The sequence below is a fragment of the Piliocolobus tephrosceles genome, chromosome 6, assembly GCF_002776525.5.
Source record: "Piliocolobus tephrosceles isolate RC106 chromosome 6, ASM277652v3, whole genome shotgun sequence".
In the NCBI taxonomy this organism is placed as follows: domain Eukaryota; kingdom Metazoa; phylum Chordata; class Mammalia; order Primates; family Cercopithecidae; genus Piliocolobus; species Piliocolobus tephrosceles.
The window spans coordinates 57,647,503-57,659,587 of NC_045439.1; the positions used below are offsets into that span (position 1 = coordinate 57,647,503).

The 12,085-nt window shown below is 43.7% G+C and overlaps 1 protein-coding gene, 1 long non-coding RNA gene and 1 other non-coding gene across 5 annotated transcripts in view; 1 reads left to right on the forward strand and 2 right to left on the reverse strand.

Annotated features, from left to right (window-relative positions):
- Positions 1-1,952: 1,952 nt before the first annotated feature.
- The window catches only part of POLE2 (DNA polymerase epsilon 2, accessory subunit), a 52,716-nt gene continuing 42,583 nt past the window's right edge, over positions 1,953-12,085 (forward strand). For 2 of the 3 annotated variants that reach the window (XM_023222681.2, XM_023222680.2), the window contains exons 1-3: positions 2,023-2,115; positions 6,428-6,528; positions 10,449-10,524. In XM_023222681.2, the coding sequence (XP_023078449.1) occupies positions 2,048-2,115; positions 6,428-6,528; positions 10,449-10,524 (245 nt within the window). In that variant the 5' untranslated portion in view covers positions 2,023-2,047. Of the gene's footprint in view, positions 2,116-6,427; positions 6,529-10,448; positions 10,525-12,085 lie in introns of all 3 variants that reach the window. The other variant, XM_023222679.2, reaches the window with a different exon arrangement.
- LOC111549520 overlaps positions 3,633-12,085 on the reverse strand; it is a 61,499-nt gene continuing 53,046 nt past the window's right edge. The window contains exon 3 of the long non-coding RNA XR_002733759.2: positions 3,633-3,799. This is a non-coding gene — a long non-coding RNA (uncharacterized LOC111549520). The remainder of the gene's footprint in view (positions 3,800-12,085) is intronic.
- LOC111549538 lies at positions 5,448-5,573 on the reverse strand. Its single transcript, XR_002733767.2, has one exon. It is a non-coding gene; the product is annotated as a U6atac minor spliceosomal RNA (small nuclear RNA).

Consider the following 12,085-nt stretch of genomic DNA (forward strand, 5'->3'; position numbering starts at 1 on the left):
GATGTCTTTAAATAACAACACACATAAAACAAGGTCATATATTGGTCAGTTGATGAAAACATTGTCACCAGACGCTCACAGGAACTTAATTCTGTACTTCCCCTAGTAGCAATGGTTTAGTATTCACTAATTATTTGTTGGTGGCTACTTATAAAATCTAACTATCACAGCTACAGTAATGAGAATTAGCTGTATGTCTTTCTATTCCTATCTCCTTTCTTACATAAAAATTAAAAATTTCTTTGTACTTTTTGTCTTTGAAAAATATTTCACTAAATAAAGAGAACTGTGTTCAAAAATCACTTGTGATGTTATGTTACCAATTTAATATGCAATTAGGTGTATCAGTTTTAGTATGCATTCAATTTTAAGCTCACCTTTTTATTTTCTATTTTTTGAATACGTAAGACATACACATGCATTAAAAGTCTCACTGTAAAGAAAGTTTTCACTTTCATCCCTATCCCCTCACCCCTTTATAGTTAATCATTTTTGTGGTCTCCGGTTTAACCTTCCAGAGTTGTTTTGTTGTTGTTGTTTTGAGACAGTCTGGCTCTTGTTGCCTAGGCTGGAGTGCAATGGCGGCTAGGGGCAACCTCCGCCTCCCAGGTTCAAAGGATTCTCCTGCCTCAGCCTTCCGAGTAGCTGGGATTACAGGCATGCGCCACCATGCCTGGCTAATTTTTTTGTATTTTTGTAGAGATGGGGTTTCTCCATGTTGGTCAGGCTGGTCTCGAACTCCCGACCTCAGATGATCCGCCCACCTCGGCCTCCCAAAGTGCTGGGATTACAGGCGTGAACCACTGCGTCCGGCTTTTTTTGTTTTTGAGATAGAGTCTTGCTTTGTTGTCCAGGCTGGAGTGGTGGCACGATCTCGGCTCACTGCACCCTCCGCCCCCGAGGCTCAAGAGATTCTCCTGCCTCAGCCTCTCAGGAGCTGGGATTACAGGCACGCACCAACACATCTGGATAATTTTTGTATTTTTTTGTATTTTCTTTTTTCTTTTTTTTTTGGTAGAGACGGGCTTTCACCATGTTGGCCCGGCTGTTCTCGAACTCTTGGCCTCAAGTGATCTGCCAGCGTCGGCCTCCCAAAGTTCTGGGATTACAGATGTGAGCCAACGCGCCCGGGCCCAGAGGTTTTTTAAAATGCAAAAACGAATACATATATTTTTGTTTCCCTTCCTTCATTAAACTGCGCTTTTTTAAAAAAGAAAAAAAAAAAGCCGTACACGTTGGAGGTCACTTTATATTGGTAATGCGAAATCATCCTCATGTTTTATAAGCCGCGTGTTTACTTGTAGTACTCCATGGTTTAGTCGACTCTTTGGAGCAAACGTTTTGAAGTGTGGCAGATTGACAGTCCACTTGGAATCAGAATACCTGAGTTCAGATCCTGACTCCACCACTTAACTCGTCATTTCATCTTGAGCAAGCCCTTTACCATTTTTGTGTCTCAGTTTTCTCATCTGTAAAATGAGGCTGTTGTGGAAAAGACAGCACACAGCTCATCGGGCTGTCATGAGCAACACATCAATTCACACATTTAAAGTGCTTATGACAGTGCATGGCGCATACGAAGCCCTCAAGTTAAATAAAAATGGGGTAGGTGGGAGCGATGGAGATTTATAACAGCTTCCAGTAAATGTCGAGGCACAGTATTTCCAGAGCTTGTGCGAAGTAGGGAACCCAACAGCTCTCACCTTCAAAGCAGGGGGATCCTGGGTCCGGGAAGCTCGGCCGCAGTTGTGGAATGTCTAGGGCAGCGGTGAGAGAGCTGTGGCTGGCTCAACGCAGCCGGACACCAGGGAAGACGCTCTGGCCCTCAGTTTCCCGGCAGCAAAGGAGCGCGAGGTGATCTCCACTTTCAGCCTACTCGGTCCGGGGTTGCGAACTGCTAGGTGCAAGTGGCTGCGGCGCAGGCAGCCTGGACCAAGCAGGGATCTTAACAGGGTCGAGCGCCACCCGGGACAGGTCCAGGGGCGGAGCTGGGCCGGGGCGTGCCCGGGAAGGGGCGGAGCTGCGGCGGTGGCGCCAAATCGCGAATATGGCGCCGGAGCGGTTGCGGAGCCGGGCGCTCTCTGCCTTTAAGTTGCGGGGCTTGCTACTCCGGGGGTGAGTGGGCTTGGGCAACTTGAGGGGCGAGAGGGAAGAGCTGGGGCCCGGCTGCCTCGTGCGGCAGCGGGACGCACCGTGGCGGCTCCCCGCGCGCGGAGAGGGGGCTTGATCTTAAATGACAGAGTTCTAAGAAGCGGCCGGGCGTGGTGGTTCACGCCTGTAATCCCACCACTTTGGGAGGTCGAGGCGGGCGGATCACGAGGTCAGGAGATCGAGACCATCCTGGCCAACATGGTGAAGCCCCGTCTCTACTAAAAATACAAAAATTAGCTGGGCGTGGTGGCGCGCGCTTGTAGTCCCAGTTACTCGGGAGGCTGAGGCAGGGGAATCGCTTGAACCCAGGAGGAGGAGGTTGCGGTGAGCCGATATCGCGCCACTGCACTCCAGCCTGGCGACAGAAAGAAACTCCATTAAAAAAAACAGTTCTAAGATCTTGAGGCTGCCGTGCCTTCTTTGGTTTCACCGACCCGTGCAAGGAGTTTAATGTTTCTTCTAGGCGGGCCCAGGCTCTTTTCACGTGTCAAACTGAGCCCGAGAAGCGGCAACCTGTCTATGGCAGCCGGTTATCAGCGTTGTGACCTGGTCAGCTCTCAGGCTCCTGGGAAGGTTGCTGAGACATCAGATGAGAGACCCAAAAAAGCCCGCTCGCACGTCTACAGTTGCCAATTTATGTGGAAGTCAGGTTTCCTGGGCATATCTGTGTTTTTGAGGACCTATAGAACATATTAACCTTTCCGAGATTTTTCTCATTAAATCAGTTACGTGTTTTAGAGTTCTGTGTGTGTGTGTGTGTGTGTTTTGAGACATGGTCTCACTGTCGCCCAAGCTGGAGGGCAGTAATGCGAACTTGACTTACTGCAGCCTCAACCTCCTGGGCTCAAGTAGCTGGGACTACAGGCGTGGGCCACCATACCTGGCTAATTTTTTGTTGTGGTATTTTTTGTAGAGATGGGGTCTGGCTATGTTGCTAGCCTGGTCTTGAACTCCTGGGCTCAAGTAATCCTCCCGCCCTGGCCTCCCAGAATGCTGGAATTACAGGCGTGAACCACCTGCGCCTGGCCTAGAACACAATATTTTATACATATTTAAATACCTGCTGAACTGGATATACCTCACTGTATCAGTTTTTATTGCTCTCGTGTGTGTAGATTTTTGGTTGTTTTTTGTGAGTTTTATGGGACTTTTAACTGTACTTTGGGTTAGTAATGGATATACCTTGGGGGAAAATGATGAGTTTCGTTCAATTGGTCCTTGACATTTTGAAAGCATGAGCAACTGATGAATTAACTTTCTTTTCACTTAGAATTTGACCTAATATTAAGCTTTTGTTCATTAATTATTTCAGTCATAAGTATACTTAAATCTGTTAGCTGCAAAGCACTGTGCTAGGGCAAGGGGGTGCAAGAGAGAGCAAGAGCTTTGTAGGGGGCAGATAGTGTATTCTATTGCTGCATGACAAATTACTCCACAACTTAGAGGCTAAAACAGTACACATTTATTATCTCACATTTTCTGTGGGTTAGGAATTCAGGTGTGGCTTCGTTGGGTCCTCAACTTCAGGGTCTTTTCACAAGGTTGCAGTCAAGATGGATCATCTCAAATGTTAACCAGGCAGCATTCGCTTCAAGCCCTCAACATGGCTTCATCAAGAGAGAGAGTCCGCTAGTAACTCTGAAGTAACCTAATCAAGGAAGTGACATCTTGTTATTTTTAAATGTTTTCTTTTCACTTTTAAATTTTACTTTCAAAATTACAATACAGTAAGTTTTTCTATCCCTTGTGCTATATTCTATTTTTGGAAACAAGTTACTAGGTCCAGCCCACACTTAAGGGCAGGGGATTACATAGGTGTAACTACTAGGAGTATTGGATTATTGGGGGCCATCTTAGAAGTCTGTCTACCATGGATATTAAATGACTATTTCACAGCTATTTAATCTCAATTGTGAAAGGGATTTCAGGAAAGAAGTGCTATGAGAGTGTATAATAATGTGTATAAACTGCTGTAGAGTCAGGGAAAAACTTCACTTCAGAAGTGGTTTGGGCTGACTGTTAAAGAATGAGCAGGACTTGGCCAGGTGTGGTGGTTCATGCCTGTAATCCCAGCACTTTGGGAGGCTGAGGTGGGCGGATCACAAGGTCAGGAATTCGAGACCAACCTGGACAACAAAGCGAAACCCCATCTCTACTAAAAATACAAAAATTAGCCGGGCCTGGTGTTGCGCACCTGTAATCCCAGCTACTCAGGAGGCTGAGGCAGGAGAATAGCTTGAACCCGGGAGGTGGAGGTTGCAGTGAGCCGAGACTGCGCCACTGCACTTCAGCCTGAGTGAGAGAGCAAGACTCCGTCTCAAAAAAGAAAGAAAAAAAAAAAAAAAAGAACAGGACCTGACTAGGTGGAGAGAAAAGTGGGAGAAAATGGCCACGTAAAGACCCCGAAGCAGGAGAGTGCCAGGAAGGCCAGGGACATGGTATGAGCTTAATGGGATTTGGCAGGGGCAAGATCCTGTATGGCTTTGCAGGCTTTGGTCTATGCTAAGAACTGCCCCAAGACGCACCCAAAATGTATATGATTTTAGGGACTCAGTGGTCAAATATTTATGGACCACTTTCAAGTGTATTTAGAACCCTGTGGAAGGATGGCACAGAGTTCTAAGTTACAGTTTTAAAGTTATCTATAATAACTCAGTTCTCAGTTATCTATGATAAATTGGAGAGATGCAACACCTACACACAAAACAACTAATAAGCAACCCAACATACAGAACAATTAGTGTGATGACTATAACAATAATATGTGAAATGTTAAGTTGTGTGCTACAAATACAGAATGGCATGTAATTAGCTAATTGTTTAATACTGTAATCAGCAATAATATTGATGTGAGGTGTAAAGTTGTGTGCTGCAAATACAGAAATGGCATGTAAGGGCATGTAACTAGTTAATAATGTTCATTCTGATCATTATTGGGATTTAAGTCAGGAATTAATATGATTTTATTTTATTTTATTTTATTTATTTATTTTTTGAGACGGAGTCTCTCTCTGTCGCCCAGGCTGGAGTGCAGTGGCGCGATCTCCACTCACTGCAAGCTCCGCCTCTCCGGTTCACGCAATTCTCCCGCCTCAGCCTCCGAGTAGCTGGGACTATAGGCGCGTGCCACCACGCCCAGCTAATTTTGTTTTTGTATTTTTAGTAGAGATGGGGTTTCACCGTGTTAGCCAGGATGGTCTCGATATCCTAACCTTGTTATCTGCCCACCTCGGCCTCCCAAAGTGCTGGGATTACAGGCGTGAGCCACTGCACACCCAGCTGTGATTTTTTCTTTTTTTAAATGATGGTCAGACTCATCCATGAAGCAGGTGGCAGTGCCTTAACAATATGTGTATTGTCAGGCCCGAGGGCCTCTTCCATCTTTGCCAAGGGGAGTGCCAACCTCTCCTTTCATATAACACAAATTCATGTGATTTTAATGAGTGTTGCTTCTGTGATTATATTTCAGATGTCATAGTTTTTTTAAGTCTTTTTCTTTTTTTGAGATGGAGTCTCGCTCTGTCGCCCAGGCTAGAGTGCAGTGGCACGATCTCGGCTCACTGCAAGCTCCACCTCCCGGGTTCACGCCATTCTCCTGCCTCAGCCTCCCGAGTATCTGGGACTACAGGTGCCCGCCACCATGCCTGGCTAATTTTTTTGTATTTTTAGTAGAGACGGGGTTTCATCGTGTGTTAGCCAGGATGGTCTCCATCTCCTGACCTCGTGATCTGCCCGCCTTGGCCTCCCAAAGTGCGGGGATTACAGGCCTGAGCCACCGCGCACAGCCAAGCCTTTTTTTTTTTTCTTGTTTTATAATTGAAAACAGTGATTATTGGAATTTACTTTGAACAAGTGCATTATCAAATTAAATATATGAGTGTCTGTTATGTTCAGGATATGGTGCTTGACATTGAAACAGATGGACTCTTGCCTTAAATGTAGGGTAGTAAGTAGTACAAGGCTAATGTGATATATCAGATCTAAGGTATATATAAATATGATTTTTAACAATTTCAGAAGAAAGGGAAGATTGCAGCAGGTAGAGCTGGTCTAGGAAGGCTTCTTAGAGGAACGATGTGATTTGAGGCTTTATGTTAGCAAGATATAGGAGGATGATTTTGTTCAGAAAGCACAGGAAAGATGAGTGCTATTTGAAGAGAGAAGTTAGTGTTCTTCCTTTTAGTGCCAGATTGATGAGTGTTTGCCACTTTTTGGCGGAAAACTTTTAGCCTTTAATTACTAATGACCCGCCTCATTTTTTCTTTCCTTTTCTTAGTGAAGCTATTAAGTACCTCACAGAAGCTCTGCAGTCTATCAGTGAATTAGAGCTTGACGATAAACTGGAAAAGATAATTGATGCAGTTGAAAAGCAACCCTGTAAGTAATATTTTCTGATAACTCCTAAATTGTTAATATAGTTCTGCATCTTCAGTTAGATGTATAGGTTTAAAGTGAAGTTGAGGCTTCAGTATTAAGATGTCCCAGTGTTATAAGATGTATGCATGGTAGCATTTCTTCCCAAGGGGTAATACCTTTAGTTTATTTTAATTTTTTTTTCTTTCTTTTTTGGGACGGAATCTCGCTCTGTTGCCCAGGCTGGAGTGCAATGGCGCTATCTCGGCTCACTGCAACCCCCACCTCCTGGGTTCAAGCAATTCTCCTGTCTCAGCCTCCTGATTAGGTGGGATTACAGGCACACACCTCCATGTTGGGCTAATTTTTTATATTTTAGTAGAGACGGGATTTCACTGTGTTTTTCAGCCTGGTCTCAAACTCCTGGGCTCACGCAGTCCACCCGCCTCAGCCTCCCAAAGTGCTAGGATTACAGGTGGAAGCCACCATGCCCGGCCTTCTTTTTTATTTTAACTGTTGAAGACATCCAAACCTTTAATTTAGTTGGAACCTCAAGATGTTCCCCAAGGGCCCTTTTATAGTTCCTCTCCCCCAGTGGAGGTGTCACCACCATGTTTCCTGCACTTGGCTTCTGATTTTGATCTGGTCCTTTACAGTCACTTTTTCTCTCCTAGTGGCTATTACCATGTCGTATTTAAGTGAGGTACTCCTAAATGTTTGGGAGGAAAAAAGAGTAAAGTAAGCAGAGCTGCCATCTCTTCTTAATTTCTTCAGGATTTTTTTTTTTTTTTAATAGAATGGCTAGTCGTTTTAACTTAATTTTATAAGTCTAAGTTAAAGGGCAGAGATAGTAACTTTTCAATAAAAAGCAATTCTACTAATGCACTGATAATGAATATACTAAACAGAGTTGGAAAGCATTTTACTGAAAGCAAACTATAGAAAATAGACATTTTTTTTTTTTTTTTCCCGAGGAGTCTTGCACTGTCACCCAGGCTGGAGTGCAGTGGTGCGATTTCGGCTCACTGCAACCTCTGTCTCCTGGGTTCGAACGATTCTCCTGCCTCAGCCTCCCAAGTAGCTGGCATTACAGGTGTGCACCAATACGCTTGGTTAATTTTTATATTTTTAGTAGAGACGAGGTTTCACCATGTTGACCAGGCTGGTCTCGAACTGCTGACTTCAGGTGATCTCCCGCCTTGGCCTCCCAAAGTGCTGGGATTACAGGCGTGAGCCACCGCACCCGGCGAAAACAGACATTTATACAAAATTATATAACACTTGTGATAAGAATAAGTGGGGCCAGACATGGTGACTCACACCTGTAATCCCAGCACTTTGGGAGGCCGAGGCTGGTGGGAATGCCTGAGGTCAGGAGTTCAAGATCAGCCTGGCCAACATGGCAAACCCTGTCTCTACTGAAAATACAAAAATTAGCCAGACATGGTGGCAGGCGCCTATAATCCCAGCTCCTTGGGAGGCTGAGGCAGGAGAATCGCTGGAACCTGGGAGGCAAAGGTTGCAGTGAGCTGAGATTATGCCACCGCACTCCAGACTGGGTGACAGAGTGAGATTACATCTCAAAAAAAAAAAAAAAAAAAAAAGAATAAGTGGATTTCAAGAAAAGTACATTCTATAAAAGATGGTCATTTTTTTCTTGAGTATACCAAAGTTATGAAACGTAAGGTGACCCAGGAATGTAGAGGTTTGGGAATTCCTTCAAGGCATTTCCTTTCTACACAGTGCTTCCCTCTTCTCCTTCCTTTTTTTTTTTTTGGTAAGAGGGGGACAGAGTTTCACTCTGTCGCCTACGCTGGAGTACAGTGGCGCGATCTCAGTTTACTACAACCTCTGCCTCCTGGGTTCAAGCGATTTTCCTGGCCCAGCCCCCTAAGTAGCTGGGACTACAGGTGCATGCCACCACACCCGTCTAATTTTTATATTTTTAGTAGAGACAGGGTTTCACCATATTGGTCAGGCTGGTCTTGAACTCCTGACCTCAGGTAATCCACCCACCTTGGCCCCCCAGAGTGCTGGGATTACAGGCATGAGCCACCACGCCCGGCCCCTCCACTCCTTCTTCGTGTCCTTTTTTGGAAATTCACATCTGTTGAAACACGCCCAAAGAAGCTAGAATGGGACCACCAATACATGAACTAAACCTCTGTTCCACTGTTTTATAATTTGCAGTCCATTTCAGCCGTATACCTGGGGGAGTTTTCTGAGAGACCTCTCTATTCAACCTGTCGGTAAAACTGTATCAGCATGTTTCCTCCTGCCACTGCCACACTGCCATAGGGATTCAGGGACCTTTTTGTTAAATACTTAATACCACAAGCATGGGCATGGAAAGAAGAAATGCTCTTGCCCTCGGAAAAAAAGTCTGATATTTATAGCACCCTAAGGATAGAAGCAGGTATGGCTCACTCTCCACTTGATCTTGGTAGCCAAAAGGCTGAGAAGTGCTGAGTTTACCCTTAATGTTATATAGATGCTAGTCTCTTCAATTATATAGGAAGAAACATACTCCATGATATAGGATAAATGGTTATTATATCTCATTTTCATTCCTAAAGGCAGCATTTTACATTGCTTAAAAATTCCTTTACATTTGAAAATTTAGAAAATGATACTTGTCTCATGCCTGTAATCCCAGCACTTTGGGAGGCCGAGGCAGGCAGATCACGAGGTCAGGAGATCGAGACCATCCTGGCTAACATGGTGAAACCCCGTCTCTACTAAAAATACCAAAAATTAGCCGGGCGTGGTGGCGGGCGCCTGTAGTCCCAGCTACTCGGGAGGCTGAGGCAGGAGAATGGCGTGAACCTGGGAGGTGGAGCTTGCAGTGAGCCAAGATCGCGCCAGTGCACTCCAGCCTGGGTGATAGAGTGAGACTCCGTCTCAAAAAAAAAAAGAAGAAAATGATACTTGTTTCTGTGTACATTGATTTAAGATGGCACATGGTATTTTGCTTGACAGCATATCAAAGTGATTAAAAGAGCCCACTCTGGAATCAGACCTGGGTTTTTGTTGCTCTCTATCTCTTCTAGTTTTTGGGCAAAATTTTCAACCTCTTAAAGTTGTATTTTCCCTATCTATAAGATATGGGCATTTTAACATCAGTCTTACAGGACATCTACCTAAGGGAATAATACTGGTAAATAAAGTACTGAGCATGGTGCCCCACATTTACTCAGTGCTTAATAAGTGGTAGCTGCTATTGTTATTATTGTTACTATCATGCTCATTGAAACTGAGTAGTTATGATGATAAAGTTATACTAATGTAACCTTATTAAAAGTGGGAGCTTAGGGAATTTTTTTTTTTTTTTTTTTTTTGAGATAGTATCTCACTCTGTGGCCCAGGCTGGAGTGCCAGTGGCATGATCACAGCTCACTGCAGCCTCCACCTCCCTGGGCTCAGGTGATCCTCCTACCTTGGCCTCCTGAGTATCTGGGACTATAGGCGTGTGGCAGCCCACCCAGCTAAGTTTTGTATTTTTTGTAGAGATGGGGTTTCACCACATTGACTGGGCTGGTCTCAAACTCCTGGGCTCAAGCCATCCTCCTGCCTCGGCCTCCCAAAGTGTTAGGATTGTAGGTGTGAGCCACCAACCCTGGCTCAGAAATGTTCTTATAACTAAACAGGGTTTAGAAAGTTAAGACATTTGATTGTATATTAAGGTATTGTAACTTTGAGTGTGGAAAACTTTGCAGTGAGCTGAGATTATGCCACCGCACTCCAGACTGGGAGTCTGGAGTGGAAAATTAAGGTATTTGAGATAAGGCTTTTGTTATTGTTCTGACCTAACACTTTTTTTTCTCCAAGAACTGTATAATGAGAATCCCAGTATTAATATTTGCAAATTATTTTTGGGAAAAGAGCTGTCTGTGGAAAGAACTAATTTTTTTTTTTTTAATTTGACTCTGCAATTCTCTTTTCAGTGTCATCAAACATGATTGAACGATCTGTGGTGGAAGCAGCAGTCCAGGAATGCAGTCAGTCTGTTGATGAAACTATGTATGTGGGTACAGTTAACTTTTTTCCTCATCGGAGGTGTTATTGAGCACTTAGTTTTAATTATTATCTTGGAAAATTATTAGTGATCAACATTTCCACAGTGGTTACTGTTGTTATTTCTGTATGTCTTTTTAAATAATGGCTTTCTTTGCAAACCTCATTATTAAATGATTCATCTTTACTGGTTTTTCCTAGGATTTGAAGTTACAATGTTGCTGTACCATTCATTACTAACTTTTGCTGCCTACCCAACCAGTGGATCTGACTTTTTATTCTGTATGCTACAAATGAGTTGAATTGAAATGAATATTCAGAAGTATAATTTACTTTGCTCTTAGGAAAGTACCATGCCCAGAGAAGTTTAGCAACTTTACTTGGTCACATGGTGAATGGCAAATGAGAGTAGGACCTCAGTTTTGTGACTCTACTATCTTACGTTTTTAGGTTTAAGAATTTATATGGCAGTAATTCTTCTGGGTTTTATTTCTGTGAATATCCCTCTTGATATGATACTTCTATCCAAATTCATGGCATTTAACTGGAAGGAAAACACTGGGGAAAATGGGCTGAGAGACAGTTTTAACATTGCCACTTCTTTCCTATTTGGGGTAATGGAGGTGATTGAAAGGAGTCATTATCTTTATTTTAGTCAGAAGTTGTAATCTTCTCAGGGTCAGAACTTGTAACTGCTAAAAATAAATAAATAAATAAATACAGAAATTGAGGATTTTAAATTTTAAAAACGCTTGCAAACTCATTTAAAATACTAGTGTGACCAGGCACAGTGGCTCACGCCTATAATCCCAGCACTTTGGGAGGCCAAGGTGGGTGGATCACTTGAGGTCAGGAGTTCAAGACCAGCCTGGCCAACATGGTGAAACCCCATCTCTACTAAAAATACAAAAATTAGCCGGGCGGTAGTGGGATGCACCTGTAATCCCAGCTACTTGGGAGGCTGAGATAGGAGAATCACTTGAGCCTGGGAGGTGGAGGTTGCAGTGAGCTGAGATCATGCCACTACAGTCCAGTCTGGGTGACAGAGTGAGACCCTGTCTCAAAAAATAAAATAAAATAAAATAAATACTAGAGTATAATGAATGTTCCTAAAGCAATCAATAGAAATTCAAAACGATTATATTAAAGTTTAAGGATTATTATCCTAAAATAGACATTACTCATTGTTTAACCTAAAGTTACCTGTTATTTATTTACTTATTTTCCCCCACATCAATCTGCATTCACTTTATTCTTCTGTTTATACATTCTCCTGCTCCCAGATTTGGAGGCAGAACATAATAATATGAGCTCAACAGTCCTGCACAGAGCCATGTACCATATCCCATCAGTTTTCCTTTTCCCAACCCCTGTCCTACCCCCACTCAGTAAAGCTCCTTGTCCAGGTGTTGCTCTTGGGGGTAAGAAAGCAGAAAATCAGGCTAGGCGCAGTGGCTCATGCTTGTAATCCCAGCACTTTGGACGGCTGAGGTGGGCAGATCACCTGAGGTCAGGAGTTCGAGACCAGCCTGGCTAACATACAGTGAAACCGCATCTCTACTAAAAA